At 45.1% G+C, this 19,804-nt stretch overlaps 1 protein-coding gene across 1 annotated transcript; it reads right to left on the bottom strand.

The window, feature by feature from the left end:
- Positions 1 to 2,763: 2,763 nt before the first annotated feature.
- Positions 2,764 to 11,525, bottom strand: KCNA1 (potassium voltage-gated channel subfamily A member 1). Its single transcript, XM_045463499.1, has 2 exons — positions 10,536 to 11,525; positions 2,764 to 10,169 (listed from the first exon to the last, which is right to left on the bottom strand). The coding sequence occupies exon 2, from the start codon at positions 9,660 to 9,662 to the stop codon at positions 8,175 to 8,177; it is 1,488 nt and encodes a 495-aa protein (XP_045319455.1). The 5' UTR covers positions 9,663 to 10,169; positions 10,536 to 11,525; the 3' UTR covers positions 2,764 to 8,174.
- Between the last annotated feature and the right edge of the window lie 8,279 nt (positions 11,526 to 19,804).

The raw sequence follows: 19,804 nt of genomic DNA, 5'->3' as shown, positions 1-19,804 counted from the left end.
ATTAAGCATCTGATCCCCCTGGAGTCTTCCTTTAAAGGACAGTTCCTTCTCTGAGGAGAAGTCATCTGGCAGCCCCCTCCCCCTGCTCCTCTGTTCTCATTTTAATTAAGAACATAACTATTTCTATCTCACATAGAACATATGAACACATATAACACATATGTTGTATCTTACATACAACACGTGTTCTAGAACATGTTAGAATTTACCAAACATGTTAACCTATGTCATCTCATTTAATCCCACAACATTTCCATTACATTTCCATTTTAGAAATGAGCAGTTTAAAGACTCAAAGAGCCTACATCCCTAAGCAAAGCCTACTAGTTTCTCTTTACTATGTAACATTACACTTTCTAGCATCCCAGCAGCTCAATAAACACTCAGAGTCCCTATCATGTGCCAGCACTGGACCATGGAAACATCAATGAACCCAGGGTTGCCCCCTCCACCCAGTGACCTTGGGCAGATCCTTTGGCCTATAAGACAAGGACAGTGATATCAGCCCTACCTAATTCCCCAAGCAGAACAAAACAACATACTTAACGTGGAAGTGACCTGAAAACTGCAAAGCGCTAAACAAACTGGAGGTGTTGCTATTAGCACCTTCCTGGGATCGAGGGTGTCAGGTTGGCCCCAAATTGATAAAGCCAAGAGCTGAGAGGTTCTGACCATCTTCTAAGAGAGGGAGTCTGTTGAGGGGCAAGGGAGGGGGGAGCAGCAAGAACAAAGCTCCTTCCAGACATGATGAAGTCTGAGGCCTCCAGCATGCAGACAGGAGGCTCCAAAATGTATCTGCACAAAGCCGAAATTAAGGACAGGGCTGAGTAAAAACACTGTGGTATTAACAGATAGTGAAAAGAAAACCTGAAGCAACGGCTCAGATCTGAAGGAACTGCAAATTTAATAGGTTTAAAATTCAAAGCTATTCTCATACCAGGAAACAAAGGGGGACATAATATTTAAATCATGGTGGTTCATTAATTCTAAGATTCCCTTTTTCTTTTTCGTTTCTTTTTTTTTTTTAACATTTTTACATCTCTAAAATTGGGATGAATTAATACAGCGGATCATAACATGTTGTCTTGTTCTTTAAAATATGTCAAATAACAGTGCATATTAAAATTGATGGTATATTTGGGGAATCTGGGTGGCTCGGTTGGTTAAGCATCCAACTCTTGGTTACGGATCAGGTCCTGACCTCGTGGTTGATGGGTTGGAACCCTGCGTCAGGCTCCATGCTGGCAGTGTGGAGCCTGCTTGGGATTCTCTCTCTCTCTCTCTCTCTCTCTCTCTCTGCTCCTCCTCTGCTCATGTTCTCTCTCTCAAAATAAATAAGCTTTATAAAAATCAATTATATATTAAATTCAGTTAATTAAATAGGATATTTTCAATGACCTGTTTTTAAGCCTGTCCAAATGGCTGCTTTCCAGTCATGCAGCATTACTATGCTTCTTATCTGCATAAGACTTTGAATGGACAGGCTCCGTTCAGCCTCAGGGTTAGCCTTCCCTCCACGCTCCAGTCTGGTTAACTCTACAAATCTAGACTGACTGCAGGAAGCATCAGCCAGTTTCCCTACCCAGTGGCAGAGAGGCTGGAATCAAATCACATCAGCTTTCTGTCCTTGAGTCCTCTGACTGGCCTCCCCTTAAAACTGGCTTGCCTTCTTTTTGAAGTTCGGTATACAGCAAAGCTTCCATTACAACCCTACTGGTACAGCTCTCTGGATCTGTCCATCTCTGCTTCAAGAAAACCATTCCAAAGCTAAGCTTTGAGAAACACACTCAGAGGTGTGAATGTCCTGGCTCCTTTGCCCACCGCCATTTACATAGTTCTAGCTCTCTCTTACCTTTCTCTGTCAGAGTTCGACTGGTCTGTTTTCTGATCACAACAGAAAAATCATAGGAAGCCCAGCCAGCCTCATGATCCACTTTCATGAGCAACTTCTACAACAAAAATAACATTCACCTCCAAATCTTACAATGTGAGCCCATCACAATAAAATACAATTCTATGATGATGCCCCTGCCACACCATGCATGCATCACGTAACAGACACCTGTCATAAAGCATGTAATCCTGTTTGGTCTGACATAAAAAGCTTGCATAAAATGAGATTGAAAGTCAAGAAAAGAGAACCTCGAAATCTCAGGAAGAATCAAAAGGAAATGCACCAATAAGTCATTCAAAAAAATAGAAAAAAAAGAAATGTTAACCACACATAGAGCTATGTGGGAAAAGTTGATGCAAAGAACAACCAGGAATCACTTCGTTATTTCACATCAAAATCGCTTCCAACACCTTATTGTAATTACCAAGTTAGTTGATGCCAGACCACAGCACTGTTATACACACACACACACACACACACACACACACACACACACTATCCTTTCTGAAAGGCTTAGACTGCAACTGAGAAATAAAGTTTCAATTCAAAAATAATTTAAGTGAATATAATCAATTACTTTGCTCCCTGGGGCCTCATTTCTTTTTTTCCTTTTCAAAGCTTGATTCCCCCACTGCTTTCATAGGCCAAATTCCAAAGGCCTCTCCTTGGGATCCTACCTGAGACCAAACTGTGAATTTATTATCAGAATTCAGCCCCAGTGCATTTCCTTGCACAGAACAGATAGTACCACGAGGCTGCTTCATGAGTTTACCCTGGGCTCATCACATTATTTAAAGAGATCCCACATGAAAAACTTCCCTAAAGACCAGTTAAACAAGAGACAAATAACCAGTCACAATATTCCTTGGTAAGATCCTTAAAAATTATCTTTAATTGATGCCAAATATGAACAGATCATAAAGTGACAAAAGCAAGTGAAATTGCATAGATGAAAACTATGCGCTTCAATTAGGCTCTCAGTTCGTAACATTCAATGTCCTCCACCTGACATATTGAACAGTTAGGGCAGGGGAAATGCACAGCAGGTGGAAATGAGACACACCCTTAACTCAAGGTGTAAGCAACTGGCAAACTCAAGAAAGAAACTAGTGCTTTTTCAGCTTCAATGGTTTGTTGTCCTGACGGTGCACTTTAAATTAATACCACTCAATTTTTAGTTTTGAACCTTGGTAATACCATTATCTTTAATGTTAGAAGTATGTCACGTAGAGTCCATGCTGTCAGCTTACGGCTGCTGCCTCAAACAGCTCCCAGACAGTGCACTGATAAGAAGAAAGGTGTTTCTGCAGGTTTTGGAGAGGAGACAACTTTTGACCTGGAATATTTTGCAAGGGGTCTTTTGTGTTTTGTTTTCTTTCCTTGCACCATTTCTTCTTCTCTGATTATGGTACAAAACACTTCTAGACTCTGTGAAGTCTCGTGTCATAAAAAGTAAACTCCTAGTTAGCTCCGACATAAAAATCACTGGGACTAGGGCTAATCTCCTTAAAGCTAATAGTCCTGAGGTCAGCAGGGCCTCCCCCCTTATGTACACATTGGACTTCCCAAGGAAACCCATGGTCATTTTGCCTGAGCAAAGAGACTGGCGTTAAATCCCAAGACTTCTGAGCCTTACACTTATACCCTGAATGAGTTCACACAGTGACCCAAGGTAATGGAACAGTTTTGGTTAACAACTCAGCTCCTGTCCACTTCTTTACAAAAAATGGTAAGTAAAGTACATTCTTCTGAGATTTACCTGAGTCATGCTGAACATGTTCGCATATACCCTGAAATTCCGTGATATAAATACGAGTATTAATACACCGCATGGTGGATGAGAGGCCACCTCCTGAGATTGCAATTCAACTTGGATTGTGTCTGGTTTAAAAATTTGTATTTATTTGTCTTATTGAAATGAACAGAAACATAGAAAGACTTCATCCTTTCTTGACAAAATGGGAAGATAAAATGGCTGTTTGGCAGTTTATATTCTTTCTAACAATTCTATACCATGGATGGTTACCACCCACCAATTCTCACCACTCCCAGGAATGAGTTGTCCCTGGAAGAAAATGGGGAATTGCCTTCTGTTAATGTGCTCTTTCTCCTTCTTGTCCAAGGCAATCTACCAAACAAGGAATTCAATTGTAAAATTGTTTAAAAGCATATGTTTTGAGGTCTCCTATACTAAAAGGGAGGGTTAGGAAACTATTTTTATGGACTCTTCAGATGTTAACTAATTTGAAAAAATCTGTAACTCTACACAACATGAAGAAGGCCCTTTATGGACTAAACCAAATTTCTACTTAAAGAAATCTTCTCACTTACCATTTACATGTTTGTCTGTGTTCTAACTCTCAAGTGAGTAAAGATTATGATGCCACCTGTGCTTTGGTTCCACCACAGTTGTACAATTTTAGAGAAATGACTGTCCATCAGCCATATTCCAGAAGAATATGCCGTTGGTTCATTTGATTTTGCTAGGCTAACTCACTCATGCACCCTAGTGAACTGCTCTAACTGGTAATCAGTACTCTATTTCTTCAGGGGGAGCGAGGGAAGGCTGTACACAGATGGGGAAGAGGAGTTGCAAAAACAAAAAGCTTTCCTGGCTACAATCTGTCTTCTCTAAATCTGAGGACAGAGGAAATTCATGTCTTTGGTCTCTCTCGAATTCAGATCACTTGAGGTGAGTTAACCCCTTCAGAGATGCTGGGATGGCTAACAGCCCTGGTGTGACCCAGCCCTTCCACTTCCAACCCTATTGAACTAGGGCCCCCAAGCACTGGAAGAGCTGAGCTATGGCTATCAGCATGTCGGAAAGTCTCTCCTTTTGGAGAAAACAAGCATTCAGGACATGAGCTATTAAAGCTCAAGATCGAGGAAGGGGACTCAAAGGTAAAAATCCCACTACAATAAATATAAGTAAACCAAAAGATAGTCATTCCTTAATAGGCAGTTTTGTTAAGTGCACCTTCAGGTCTACAAAAACATTTCAGCACATTATAGTGCGAGGGGTAAGAGCTTTGTCAAACTTCGCATGCCTATGCTACACAGATAATCCCTGTACTCCATTCTTACTGACTTGGTTGCAATGAGCTACAGATGGATAAGCAGCATTCATTTCCCCCCTACCACCCAAATTCATAACAACTCTTCCCCGATCCCAGGCCAACAGGCTCATGCATGCAGCCCTTTTCCCTGTAACACATGCAGAAGAACCCCAGTCCAGCGAATCTCTGAGAGGTATACCAGGTAGCCAAAACCAGTCTGATCAGTCTTGGTCCCATTTTCTCATCCTCTGACCCATCCATCCCACAGTTCTGAGTGGATTATTGCTGTTGACGGAGTGCAGCGTTTCAAGTTCTGTGTGTCCTAGACCTCAAAGTCTAAATAAAAGATCAAGATATCCCCAGAATTTTCGGGGAGGTTGGCTTTGTTTTCCCAAACTGGAGATTTTTAAGCAGGTAGGAGAGGAATAGCCAGGATAAGTCAAAGTTCAAAAGAGAAGGAAACATCACAGCGAGGGTTTAATGCCCTGTGGTCAGATGCTGTGCAGTCCTTGGCCCCTTGTCTTCCATGATGTTACATCAGTCTTACAGATTCTCAAAAGCCGCACAGGAAAGTAAAATATCCACGTTCTTTCTTTCAACTGAGTCAGCCAGCCTGGGTGTTACTCTAGCTTCTTGGTTTATTGCCTCCCTGCTAGTTCTAGGACAGGTGGGGGAAGAGACAGAAGTAACAGGGAGGATTCCTGAAGAAGCAGGGCAGGAATGTAAGGTGGGCAGGGTGGGCAGCAGCAGGCAGCCACATGCTAAGTGCAGAATGAAGATTCCCCACCTCGGTGTCTTTAAAAAGGCTGTGAGTGCCTCTCCATTGGTGGACAGCTGCCGGGCCCCAGAGCCCTGTGTTACGTGGTTCTCTTTCAGCTAGACCTAGGGTCCCCAGCATTCTCTGGGCTGGGTGCCTGGGGCATCAGAAGTTAGATGCTCGGCCTGTGAAGTGACTGCCAGGTAGGAAGAGCATAGGTGCATCATAGAAAATATCTGAAGGGAGTGGGCCGGGAGGGAAGACCCAAGGAAGGTTATTATATACGGAGTGTTCCCACATCCACACTGATGCCTAAAGAGAACAGACCATCAGAGATTTGCAGAGTGCTGTTGCTAACAGAGGAGAAATACAGAACTTTGCAAAGAACACTACATTGGACCTGAGGAAGCCTTTCACATCCAGAGTGGCCCTCGACAGGAAACAGATTTCCAAAAACTTGATATTGGCTTCTGGTGGAGAAGAGGGAGAAAACGGGCTCCTGGTTCACGTCCAGAGTGATGATCGGTCTCAGGTCCCAGTGTACATCCCAGATCAGGCTGCCAAAGGGACCAAGTCCAGTGGATGGCCAGGGAGACAGCACCCTCCTGGATCTCTTCTCTCCTGGGTACAGGATGGGGTGGTCTTCTCACAGTGGTGAAGTGAGACAGGGAGGGTGGAGAAAGCAAAAGCAAAATATCTGTGCCTCAACCTTTCCTCCCTTTTGTTACATAACTTCTCAGCTGTGTTAATGGAGGCACTTTCTGCAGTTCACTGTGGGTACAGGATAAAGGCACTAAGCAACTATTAAATCAATTGGTTGAGTTTCTTCAGGGAGCCTCAAGGGGAGGGCTGAAGTCTCTACAGACCTCAAATCATGACTGCAAAAAGAAATCAGCTCTGCTTTGGATGCATACAAGAGATAAACATGTTCATTTACATCCTAAGAATGCACCAAAAACATGCAGTATTGCACCTTTTTTTGTTTGTCTGTTTGTTTGTTTGTTTTGCTTGTGTTTATTTTCAGCTAGAAAGAATACCTGTTCTTAGGTGTTGCTATATATACCTTGATGACTTATTTAGTTTTCCACATAGCTTCCCTTTAAGGGATGGGCATATTGGTCCTCTCTCTGCCTACACCTGCACAGAAACCTGACATTTCCCTGAGCAAAGGCAGGAAAATCAACTGAGTGGCCCCCACCCCCCACCCCCCATTATTTTCTTTTGGGCCCTTCATCCCACAAACTTTTAATTTTTATGATTTAAATTTTTTTTTTACTGAAATCATGCATTAATTAATTCAAGGTACACCTTAATCAAATAGGCCATAATGCTGAATAAGAGAACATGCTTTGAGCTCCAAAAAGTTATTGTTCCCATCTGACTAACATATGCACTTAAATACAGTACTTTATTTACTAATAAAATAGTTAATAAATGAAGGAGTGCACTTTCGGTGAATGCAAATGAAAAAAGGATCTATTTTTAGAAGAGTTGATCCCAACGTAAGCTTATCCCCTATTGTCTGAGTTAACGCTCTTGGCATGCGATTATAAAATAAATATGATCAGATTCAAACATGCTTACATTTAGTTCCATTTGTGCTCTCTTGCAATAAGGAGGCTAAGATTTTACATCCAGTTCTGGAGGCCAGGGGTCAGGGTGCAGGACTGGTGAGAAAAGACCTGTGTTTGGCTCACCTGCAGTTGAGAAATTTAGCAGCACTGCAGACGAATCAGTTAATTTACTTCAGTTTTCTTTTTTCTTAGAGAATAGTATGGATGAGCAGGGGAAATGGGGCAGAGGGAAAATCCCTGCAGACCAGGATCAGATGTATAAGGTGCTTTATGAACCAGTCTTAAATAATTTTGTGTGCATGTATGTGCACTTGTGGGGGTTTTCACCTTCTAATATACGGTTGGGATGATCAACACAAATACATTTGTTCATTGCCCCTTTTGGCTGGTATATCATGTTACATATAATACATCAGATGCACTGTCTTAAATGTGCTGTGCAGTTTGCAAAAGTTTTATAATGGAGTCCCATGCAAATTTAAATTTTATATTTCTAAGTGATCGTCTGGTTTTTAGTAAAAGAAAAAAGTTAAAGAAGCCCAAGGATTAAAAATGTTTCAGTATGGGGAAGCATATGAATCTTATTTTACCTAGACTAGCTCATGGACTGAATTGTTTTCAACCAGTTTTAGAAAATACACTTTCTTTTCCCATTTTTTAATAAAATGAAAATAGTTTCTTTTTGCATGAATCTTGAAAGCTTCTGGTTCACCATCCCCCCCATCCTCAATGCAACAATGCATTGACAGTTAAACAGAGCATTCAAAGGCTATTTAGTAACGTATCTACAAACAGTGACGTGGGTCACTAGGTTTTTGTTCTGTTGTTGTTTTTTTTTTTTTTTAAGTCTTTCAAGCTGCTAAGTGGGGCTTTTTTTTAGTTTGATTGGCTTTTTAAACATCGGTGAGTAGCTTGCTCTTATTAACGCAGTTTTGGTTAGCTGTGGTGCAATTGCCAGTTCTGATATTGGCCTGTCTGTAATGGGCTATGCTATTATTCATATCCTCTTCGATCTCCATGTACTCAGATTTGCTGATAGTAGAGGAACTGCGCCGACTGAGGTCACTGTCAGAGGCTAAATTAGGGGAGCTAACGTGGAGCAACTGAGCCTGCTCTTCCCCCTCAGTTTCTCGGTGGTAGAAATAGTTGAAATTGGACACAATGACAGGTACGGGCAGGGCAATTGTCAGCACACCAGCGATGGCACACAAGGAGCCCACGATCTTGCCTCCAATTGTCACAGGGTACATGTCACCGTATCCTACAGTGGTCATGGACACCACCGCCCACCAGAAAGCATCGGGGATACTGGAGAAGTGCGACTCAGCTTCTTCCGCCTCGGCAAAATACACTGCACTAGAAAACAGTATGACCCCAATGAAGAGGAAAAAGATGAGCAGCCCTAGCTCTCTCATACTAGCTTTGAGGGTCTGGCCCAGAATCTGGAGGCCCTTAGAGTGGCGGGAGAGTTTGAAGATTCTAAAAACCCTTACCAACCGGATGACCCTGAGGATGGCCAGCGAAGTGGCCTGCTCGCCCTTCTGGTTTCCCTCCTGCTCGGCTATCTCGGTGCCTAGGGTGATGAAATAAGGGATGATGGCCACAATGTCGATGAAGTTCATGATGTTTTTGAAGAAATCTGTCTTGCTGGGGCAGGCGAAGAAGCGCACCACCAGCTCAAAGGAGAACCAGATGATGCATAGGGTTTCCACGATGAAGAAGGGGTCCGTGAAGATGTTGGAATTGTAGATCACCGTAGTGTTGTCGATGCGGTGCACGGTGCCTGTGAAGTCCTTGTCATCCTTCAGCTCAGGTAGAGTCTCCAGGCAAAAGATGACGATGGAGATGAGAATGACCATGACGGAGACGATGGCGATGACCCGGGCGGGCCCCGAGCTCTCAGGGTACTCGAAGAGCAGCCACACCTGGCGCTGGTATTCCTTCTCGGGCAGGGGGCGCTCCTCCTCCTTGATGAAGCCCTCGTCCTCCCGGAACTTCTCCATGGCCTCCTCGCCCAGCTCGTAAAATTTGATCTCCTCGGAGAACATGTCCAGGGGCACGTTCACCGGCCTCCGCAGGCGGCCTCCCGACTGGTAGTAGTAGAGGATGGCGTCGAAGCTCGGCCGGTTGCGGTCGAAGAAGTACTCGTTCCTCAGGGGGTCGAAGTAGCGCATGCGTTTCTTAGGATTGCCCAGCAGTGTGTTGGGGAACTGCGCCAGGGTCTTGAGCTGCGTTTCGAAGCGCAGCCCGGAGATGTTGATCACCACGCGCTCGCAGCACTCGTGGTCATCGTGCTCCGCCGGCCGGGGGTAGCTGCCTTCCTGGGGGTGGCCCGGGGCGGCCGAAGCCTCGTCCACGTTCTCTCCGGACATCACCGTCATGGTGGAAGCGGGGCACAGGGGTGAGAGACCAGGAGAGGGCCGGGGGTGGGAAGCAGCGGGAGAGGAGGGGTGGGGGGGACCCAGCGCCCCCCCCACCGGAGTGCGCGGCTCCCCCCACGTTCAGGGGGAGGGGCTTCAAAACCAGCAGGTGGAGAGATCTATGACTTCCCTTCTCCTTACCTTCCCCTCTACCCTGTCTTTTGCTCAGTTTGGAATCCCCCCTCGCCTGCAGCCCGGGTGCAGCTTTTTGTCGTGGGGGAGGGGGGAGGGTTGGTATTTCTTCCTGCTGGAAGGTGTCTTAACGCAGTGCCGTTCTAGCGGACCCGGCCATCCATTCGGGGGTCACCCTGGCCTCCCCTCCCCTCTGCGACCCTCCTAGGACCGGGTGCAGAGCCAGCTCAGCAGATCCCCTTGCCTGCCACCCCCTTTGCTTCTCCTCGGCTCTCCCCCCTCCTACCCCTCTTCGCCTGCCGCCTTCTAAGCTCCCACCAGGGCGATCGATGGACGCTGCAGAGAAATAGAAAGTGATACGGGGGTAGAAAATCAGAAGCATTCAGATGGGACGGACCTACAGACACCGAAGAGCACAGACCTCTAGCTTGTTTAGAAAGCACTGGACTCTTGCTAGGGTTAGCACATACACACAGACAGACACACGCAGACACCCGGAAATCCAAGTTTGGGCTCTTCCATCCCACTTTCCCCAATGCCCAACAGCCGATCTGTTTACAACTTCGTTAAACTAAAGATCGGGAAAGCGCCGAGAGACGCTGAGGGAGCTCTAGGTCCCGGGCAGCATCCCCACACCCGTGGCTTCTCCCACCCGGTGCCCCTACCCCCGCTTCTGCAGCCCCGGACGGGGGAGCCCCCTACCTGGCCGGCCGGCTTGGCGCAGGGGCGGTGCTGAGTCGGCGGAGAGCCCGAGTCGGAATGCGGCAGGTCGCCTTTGCAGTACCCGGCGGGAGTGGCGACCGGCGCCGCGGCAGCATCCGAGAGGCGCTTGGCAAAGTCGCCGCCCTCGCCCCCTCGTCCTACGCCCCTTCAGTGGGACAATCGACTGAGTGAGCCGCTACGGCGGAAATGTCCGTTCCCTACCCCCATTCTCACCGGTTGCCAACAACCTAGAGACGCCGTCCTCTCGCTGGTGCAGGGAGTTCCGGAGGATGCGGGGCGGAAAAGCAAAATGCCACCCTCTCCCGAGGCTCGGAAGCAAATGACGATAAACAGCACTCTCGCCCCCTCCTAACACTTATGGGAGCCCTTGATTCGATCCTGAAGGAGGCGGGCGAGCAAGAGCTTGGATCTACATGGCTCTCGGATCCCCTCCGCTTCCCGCACCCCAGCGTGGACCTCGCTGAGGCTCCGCGGTGCGCGTGGAGCCGTCAGGAGATCCGAGTGGGGCAGGGTGCGTGCGGCGGCGGGTCCGCTCGGTCCATTTCTGGGCGCTGCAAGATCAGCAGAAACCTGAGAAAGCGCCTGGAATGCGGAGCAGCGATTGGCCCACTCGGGCGTGGGTTGGGGAGGGCGGGGGAGGGCAGGAGCGAGGAGGTAGATGGAAAATATGAGGGGGTGGCTTGGCAGAGGGGGGTTGTCATTCAGTTCCCACCCTTGCCGGAACAGCTTTTTCCTTCTCTTGCCAGAAAAGCCGACCACCAATTCTCCTTCCCTTATGGTGCACAGCCCCGCACATGCACGCTCCCTGGCCGCGACCTTCCCCGGGAATTGCACATTAGAAATGGTCAGGTCCGACGCAATGCAGGCGGCGGTGTTCCTGGCAAAACTCCTCGGATGGGCTTGCGTTTGTGCAGTCCCACGATAATCGGCTTCTGCCGCCATGCTCTGCGTGCCATCCCGGCCCTCCCGCAGGGGTCTCTCTGCAGGGGTGACCCAGCTTGTCTCCGCCTGACGGGCAGAGATGCGCACCTTGGGGAGAGCTCTGCAGTTGAGGCTCGCTGTGGGTGTGTTGTATGTGGTGTCACTGCGAGGCGGCGGTGCTAAGAGGCTGTCCCTCCTTGACCTACGATGGGAGTTGAAGTTTTCTTACGATCAGATTATTCTGAAATACGGAGAATGCGATTTGTGGACAACCAAAGGCTTCGTGGGTCTGTGGGGCTGTCTGCCAACTTGATGCTAATTGGGACGAATCTGAGAAGCAAGTCGCCTGCCCACCTCCCACCTACGTCCCTCCTCCTGTAGCCACTTTTCTCGGCCTAGTGCCTCCACAAAGCCACTTGCAAGGCTTGCAACTTCTTCGGGAAAGGGTCCGCGCCGAGGTTCAGGGCAGCACGAGCCGGGGGCGTGCGCGGTGCACTCGGAGTGCGGCTACAGCTGCGCCCCCAGACGTGCTACGCCTCGGCGCCCGCAGCGCGCTAGAAGGCAGCCGGCAGCTCGGGTACTTCAACTGCTACGGAGTCTCCGAGGAGGATGCAAGAACCCGGAGTCACCGCTGATTGGTTCCCCCGCTGCTTTGGGACCACCCTTCCACCACCGAGGATCGCGTTGCCTCCCGCCTACACCAGCCACCACTTTAATCAAAGCCAAGGATTGTATCCTCCCCACTCTATTGTGGCTAGTGGAAAGCAGGGGCCTGTGTGGGGTTGCCCAGGCAGTGCACCGATTCTGGGTACGGAACTAGTTAAACCCCTCCTCCAGATTCAGACTCCAGCATTCCTTTCAGAAAAAGAATATTTGTTCCCTCCACTCCTCCGGATTCATACCCTATCCTTTTCTTCTACGAACAATGAGTTCTCCTAAACTCCTCCGAACCATATTAAACACTGCCATTTCCCTACCTTCCACACACAATATTCCTGTACCCTACTAACTCCACGGTTTCCTGCCTTCCTGTGCTACTGCTTTATTACAGGAAGGAAGAGACTGAAGGAGGAAGGGAGGAAGGAAGGAAAGAATGAAGGAAGGAAAAAAGGAAGGAAGGAAGGAGCTGTGTACTGAAATACGACTGGCAAGTCCCCTGTTTCTGCTTTTGCTGCTGCTGCTGTTACATCCACATCAATAATAACCCTACTAGACCTGATGAGCATTTCCTGACCATGTCCCAGTAATACTGGGCTTCCTTACTCTGCTTTTGCACCTCCTTCTGCCTGTAACCCCCTTCCTTCTTTTAAAGGCCTCCAAGACTGTCATCTCCCTAGCTTCATGTGGATTGCACTTGCCTTGATTCACCATTTGGAGATTTTCTTAAGAGAAGAGATTTGCAGACCGCATGGGATCTCAGGTCCCGAAATTCAGGGCTTTGTTAAGCATAATAAAATCCAGAGGTTTACACCAAGGAATTGGAAGAATGGTATTGAGCTAAGAATTCAACATTCTGGATGCAAGCCCACCATTGATAGGGGTCTAAAGATATGTATTCGCTTGAATATTTGCTCAGTCTCAGCTGTGTGTCAGTCTTGCTCAGCACTGCAGACACAGTAATGACTAAGATATGCAAGGTTCCAGACCTCACAGAACTTACATTCTGGTGGGAGAGACAGACATTATAATGTTAGGTAAAGCAAACTAAGAAAAGGGTATATGGAGTGACAAATATAAGTCTGAATGGTTAGGAAGGGCTTTTGCATAAATAACAGTTAAACAAAGAAATTCAAGGAGAGAACAGGGGCTCCTGGGTGGCTCAGTGGGTTAAGGGTCCAGCTTCAGCTCAGGTCATGATCTCGTGGTTCATGAGTTTGAGCCCTGCCTTGGGCTCTGTGCTGACAGCTCAGAGCCTGGAGCCTGCTTCAGATTCTGTGTCTCCTTCTCTCTCTGCCCCTCCCCTGCTCCCATTCTGTCTCTCTCTCTGTCTCACAAAAATAAATAAACATTAAAATTTTTTAGAAAAAGAAGAGAGAGAACAGGGAATCAGAAAAACAGAAGCATAGATGTAAGAGCAAATGCAAAGATCCCAAGGCAGAGACAAGTTAGCATATTTGGGAAACAAAGGAGCACCAGTGTGGCAAGAAAGAAGTAGCCAAAGAAGGGTGTTGCAGAAGGTAGGTCAGAAAAGTAGGGAGGGACCAAATCATGTAGAGCCTCTTAAGCCACTGTAAGAATATTTCATTTAGTAATATAATATGTTCCATGTAGTAATATAATATGATTTGCCATTTTAAAGATTATTCTGGTTACTGGAAACAGGCATGAGGTTGGAAGTTATTAAGTAGTACAGGCAATGATGGCTTAAACAAGCAAGGTACTGGTAGGCTTGTGAGAAGTGGTTGGAATAGAATTACATTTTGAAAATAGAGATGGCAGGATTTGGGATGTGGGGGAAAGAAACATTTCAAGAACATCTCCTAGGTTTGTAGCCTTAGTAACTAGGTGGATGGTGATGTAATTTACTGGAGGAGTGAATTGGACAGCTTCTCTCTCACCAGAATGTGAGCTACACAAAGTCTTGGACCTTGTGTATCTTGGTTATTACTGTATTGGGCAGTAATAACCTCAGATTCAGTAATTCTCTCCTCAGATTCCCTCCACTTTTCCATTCCTTTTGCCCTGAGGCCACTTGCCTTGCTTTGGTTGCTGCTGGAACACACAACTCTGCGTGGGTAGCAGATTTCTGCCTCCTGAGGTTGACCACACTGCAATGATTTGGATTTCTCAAGACTGGAAGAAGGTCCAGGTGAGCAGCACAGCTATTTGGAGGCATTAATTAAATGGACCAGTGAGAGCTTGCCCAGTAGTAGATATGAGATAAGATGAAGCCTATAGATAAATTTCCTCTCCTTTAATCTTTTCAGGGTCAAACAACTACATAATCTAGTGACAGGGATGCATATCTTTGTCGCTCATGAACCAGCTGCCAACTTGATAACTCAACACCCTATATTTGAACTTTATCTTCCCTATCTCACTTCCACTGTCCTTACTCTCACTGCATGGGGATCTTACCTTCCACTAAATCATAAGCCTTGTCTCAGGTTCTGTTTTGTAGGGAAACTGAGCTGAAGCAGAAGGAATCCAAACATTGGTTTGAGACATGTTAAGTTTGTTAAATACCCAAATGAAGATATTGAGTAGGAAGTTGGGCATGTGAGTCTAGAGTTCAGAGGAAAGGTCTGGATAGATCAGGATTTGTCAGCCTCAACACTGTGGATCTTTGGGCTGGATATCTTTTTGTTGTGGAGGGTGTTTTCATTTTGTTGTCCTGTGAATTTTAGGATGCTCAGTAGCATCCCTGGCCTTTAGTCACTAGCTGCCAGTAGCACCTGCTCCCAGTTCTGACAATAAAAAAATGTCTCTAGACATTGCCAAATGTCCCCTCAGGGGCACTAAGAGCTACTGGGGTGGATGGTAGTTAAATCCAGAGTACTGGACTAAAGCACTTGGACTTGAAGGTAGAAGGATAAGAGGACATGTCCAGGGATTTTGCTTCAGGATATTCTAATTCTAGGGACCGAAAATAGGAGGGAAAGCCAGCAAAACATGACTGGTAAGGTAAGCAAACCAGGATAGTATAGGGTCTGTCAAAGCAAATGAGTAGTATTTCAGCAGATACAGAACAATTTTGTTAAATACTGCTGATAAGATGAATAGAATGCAGAACTCGCAATTGACTATTGGCTCTAGAAAATTTCAACTGATAATAGATTAAGAAAGGAAAACTAATGACAGTGGGTAAAATAACTCTTGGAATTTGGGGGTCAATCAGGAAAAGAAAGATGGAGTAAAAGCTGAAGGAAGGTAAAGAGTGACAAGAATTTTTTTTAAAGATTAGAGCTACTATAATATGTTTGCATGATGATGGGAATGATTCTGTAGAAAAGGAAAAGTTGTTGATGTGGTAGAAAGAGAAAAATTGGTGCAACGTTCTTGAAAAGGCAAAAGGAGAATGGGATTGAAGATCCAAAAGAAAGGGTTGGCCTTGGAAAAGGACAGTCTATAGAAGTGAGAAAGAGGAGCAAAGTTCAGACACAAATAGTTTAGTAGATTTGGTTGTGAGAATTGGTGGACTTTCACTTATGCAATCAGAAGCAATTTTCTCAGTGAAAAGGAAAGCAAAGTCATCAACTAAAAGTGAGGACGGGAAGAAAGTCTTGAAAGTTGGGCAGGGAGGGTCAGGGAATGTGAAATAACCACCCAAGAGAATAGTAAAGGGAAAGGATTAGGAAATGTAGCAAGATTGCCTAGCAATACCACTGGCTTCTTTGTGGTGAGGACCATGCATTTCAGTGATCAGGCCTTGAGTATTTGAGATAAACTTGGAAATAAATCATGATAGAATTAGTCCAAATGATCTTTTATGGGAAAATGTGAAACTAGCTGTAAATATAACCTCCTTCTTAGCATCAATCTTTCTTAAGGGCTAAGTAGTAGTAAGGCAAGACATGGCATAAGAAGTGATCTTACCAGGCAAGGATATACCCATGTGAACTTACCTTAGATTCTGCAGAGGGTAGTGTCACAAGCAGAGGAATGGCAGCCCTCAAGGTATGAAGTCTAATTGTAAATGGCAATATAGAACCACTAGAAGGCAGGAAGGAAAGTTCAGAAGCTCACCAAGGGTTTAAGGTGACCATGAATGGTATGGATGGCTTCTTTAGCCAGGTGTCCTATTGCTGACATAGGCTTAACTGTGGATGAGTTCCAAAGGTCTGTGAACCCTCTGAAATTTTATACCCTTTATTGTACATGTAAGTAATCATTTCTGAAGACCATGTTCATAAGTGATTTTTGTCAAAATCTCAAAAGGAGATTATACTAAAACAGTTAAAAGCCTAAGTTTTTAAATCAGAGATGGATTCTAATTTAATCACTCTGATCTTAGGTAAGTAATTCCATCATTTTACATTTTCATCTCCTTATTTGTGAAATGTAGTATCTATATCATAAGCCGTCGTGAGCATAAAATATATATTGAGAACTGATCAGTAGTGATTGGATAGAGTTAAAGTTCAGTGAAATGCCAACTTCAAGGAAGTGACCAAAAGGTCAGGAATCATTACATTAGACAGATCTTTAATAAACATGCACTGAGGGCAGAGCAGCCCCTAAATACTCAAGAATAAAAGAAAAGAACAAACGTAATGCCTACCCTTGAGAATCCTTACAGCGAACTTCAGTGTTCAACCATAGCAGAATAGTTGGTACTAGACATTTCCTACCACCATAAACTAGAAAGCTGGATAAAATATAGGTGGTAACACTGGGCAATAGGCAAGATGGAACTGAGATCTCTTAGAAAAGAGAAACAAATGAAGTGAGCTCTGTGACCACCTTAGCTGTTTGCCTGAAGATGCTTTCTAGAAGCTATGCAAGGAGATGGAGCCCAAGCAGAGCCTGGTAAACTCCCTGAGCTGAGGAAACAGAGACTGGAGTCTGCTGAGACTGAGCTGAAAGTTAGTTACACAGAGAAAAAGCACCAGAAATATTCATAGAGGATCCAGTATAAAGAGGTGGGTGGCAAAAGATGAAGTCAGAGAAGTTGGCAGGAGCCAGGGCATGAAGCTCCTCATTGGTCACTGTAGTGGACCTCCACTGGTTTCCTCCTAAGCTCCTAATCATCTCTCTTCTTTCTAACAGAATTATCTAACATATAGTCATGTGCCTGAAGAGAAGCCAACTGTTCCAGTCTCTCTCTAGAGAAACTGGCCCATGACCCAATCCTTTTCAAGGAAATGTGAGGGGAAGTCTGCTGGAGAGCTTCAGGGAAAGACATCCTCAATGATAAGAAAGCCATAGAAAGACGTTCTCTTCATCCTCTTGACTTCATGCCTGGATGAGTCAGTGCTATATCCATCCTGCTACTGGTCCAGCACTGAAGATGTGATAGCAGAAGGAGAAAAAGAACTTGGATCCTGGTGGCATCATTGAGCTGCTGAATCAATCAGCCATGAAGCCTTTATACCATGGGACTCTCTGTTATGGAATTCAATAGTTTTCTTATTGTTGTTAGAGTTGAGCTTGCTCATGAAATCTCATGAGAGGATTTCCCATTAAGGACTTTAAAGAGACTTGAAAAATATTAGGGATCTAAATCATTTGATTTAGATGCAGGGGCTCATATCAGTTACAATTCTTTCTGATAATAGAAGTGGAAATTTAACCCCAAATTGCTTAAATTTAGAAAGGTAATTTACTGGCTAAGAAAACTGAGCATGTTGGGAACAGAGCTGCAACTTCAGGAAAGGCTTTACCCAGAACTCAGGGCTTATGGCCAGGACCTATTTTTCTTCCTTCATTTCTCCATTCCTTTTCTGAATGCAGACTCTACTCTCAAGCATGGCTGCCAGAAATTCCATAGGCTGTATACTTTGTGTCTGATAGGAAGAGCTTTGGAATTAAGTCTTAGTGACCCTGATTGTCCTGACCAGTGTTGTTTACCCATCTTTGAACAAATCACTGCAGCTAGGAAAATGGGCTGTCCTACTGGATTTAAAAATCAGGGCTCGCTCCTGGAGATGGAATGTGGTTAATTTCACCCAAACTATGTGGTGGGAAGTTCCAGAATGCTGGTGAAATGCTGGTGAAAAGGATAAGAGAGAACTGCATTGTAGGGAGGCAGAGCAGAAAGTGATAAAGAAAGTTAAGAATGGCTCCCGGGTCTCGGGTTTGGGCATCTGGGAGAGAAATGCACTTCAGAAAGAGAAAGGAGCAATTCAGGAAGGTCAGTTAATATAAGCAATACAGTGAGATGTAGGTCATTGGTTGTCTTAAAAAAGCAGTTTCAAGTGAGTAGTGGAAACAGATGCCAGATTGTAGTAGTCAAAGAATGAATGGAGTGGGCAAGTGAAGTTAGGACAAGTAAGCATTCTTTGAAGAATCTTGGAACTAGAAGGCAGGAGAGAAATAGAAGGAATAGCTAAAGGGAACTGTGAGATTGAGGTAAACTTTTCTGTCTTTAATGTAAGAGAGATTTGAGCATATTTAAATATTAATGATGATATGGAGTGCCTGGGTGGCTCAGTTGGTTAAGCATCCAACTCTTGATTTTGGCTCAGGTCATGATCTATGGTTCTTGAGATCAAGATCCAGGTCAGACTCTGCACTCACAGCCCAGACTCTGCTTGGGATTCTCTCTCTCTTTCTCTCTCTCTCTCTTTCAATAAATAAACATTGTTTTTTAAATGCTAATGACAATAAGTGAAAAAAACAGAAGGAAGAACAAGATTGAAGATATAGGCTAGAAATGGAGTAGTTAATGGAGCAAGATCTCTAGGAATGATGAGTAGAGGGATGCAGAGCACAGCTAGAAGAAATCTTAAGGAAGAATAAGGGACTTTTTTTTTCACTGTGATAGAGTGGAAAGGGGGAGGACAGATGGAAATGGATTACTGCATCTGTAATGGGAGAGTAAATTCGGGAAACCCACAGAGATTCCATCTGAAGGTTTCTAGTTTCCCAGTGAAGTAGAAAATGTTACCTACTAATGGACATACAAGGGGAGACCATGAAAGGTAGAAGATAGTCCCAGAGAAAAGTGGATTAGGAAAACATATGCAACTCTACCATTTTGTCTAACATCATCTAGAAGGTGACATAGTCTGTTACCATAAAGATGCAATCTTCTTATGGTCAATCATTGATGCAATCAGAATCCAATGACTGGGATATTTCTTAACTGTTGCCCATTAGGTCACTTTCCAATACAGTCAGACTCCACCTCAGTTGGAATCTCAGAATTACCTTTTCTCCAGAACACCCCTTTTCTTCTTGTTCATTTTTGCCCTCCTTTCAGGATCCTGCTCCATCCTGCCTTTCTTCTATGGCAGACTGGAGAAAGCATTTTGGCCCTTGTGTCTGAGCCTGGAGAGATCCATGCTTATGTGTATCCCAGCAGGCAATGGTGATGTCCTCAGAAAGGATCACCTCAAGAAAAGCCAACTTCTCTCTGGCTAACGTTGATCACCTCCCACAGTGACCCAAATGTGCTGTTTTGCAAAAGGCCCCCTTTCCTTAGAAATGAGATAGGAAAGGATGAAGGGATGAAAAGGCACCTATAGCAGGGTCACAAGAAAGCGTTGAGGCCCAGTCAAGGTCAGAAACCAGGAATTTGAATAACTGCCAATTTGTTTGTATAATTTTTCTCCAAAAAAGCTTCAGCATCTCAGATGTTAAATAGAGAAGGAGTTTGGCAGTATTGACAGTACAAAAAAAAGTAAGTTATTAAAATGATATGTTTGTCTAGAAGGTACAAATAG

This window comes from Leopardus geoffroyi, chromosome B4 (genome assembly GCF_018350155.1).
Source record: "Leopardus geoffroyi isolate Oge1 chromosome B4, O.geoffroyi_Oge1_pat1.0, whole genome shotgun sequence".
Classification (NCBI taxonomy): Eukaryota; Metazoa; Chordata; class Mammalia; order Carnivora; family Felidae; genus Leopardus; species Leopardus geoffroyi.
This window is presented reverse-complemented; position numbering and strand designations above follow the sequence as displayed.

Coding starts and splice junctions, on each gene's coding strand:
- KCNA1 (XM_045463499.1), bottom strand. CDS start 9,662: ATGACGGTGATGTCCGGAGAGAACGTGGACGAGGCTTCGGCCGCCCCG.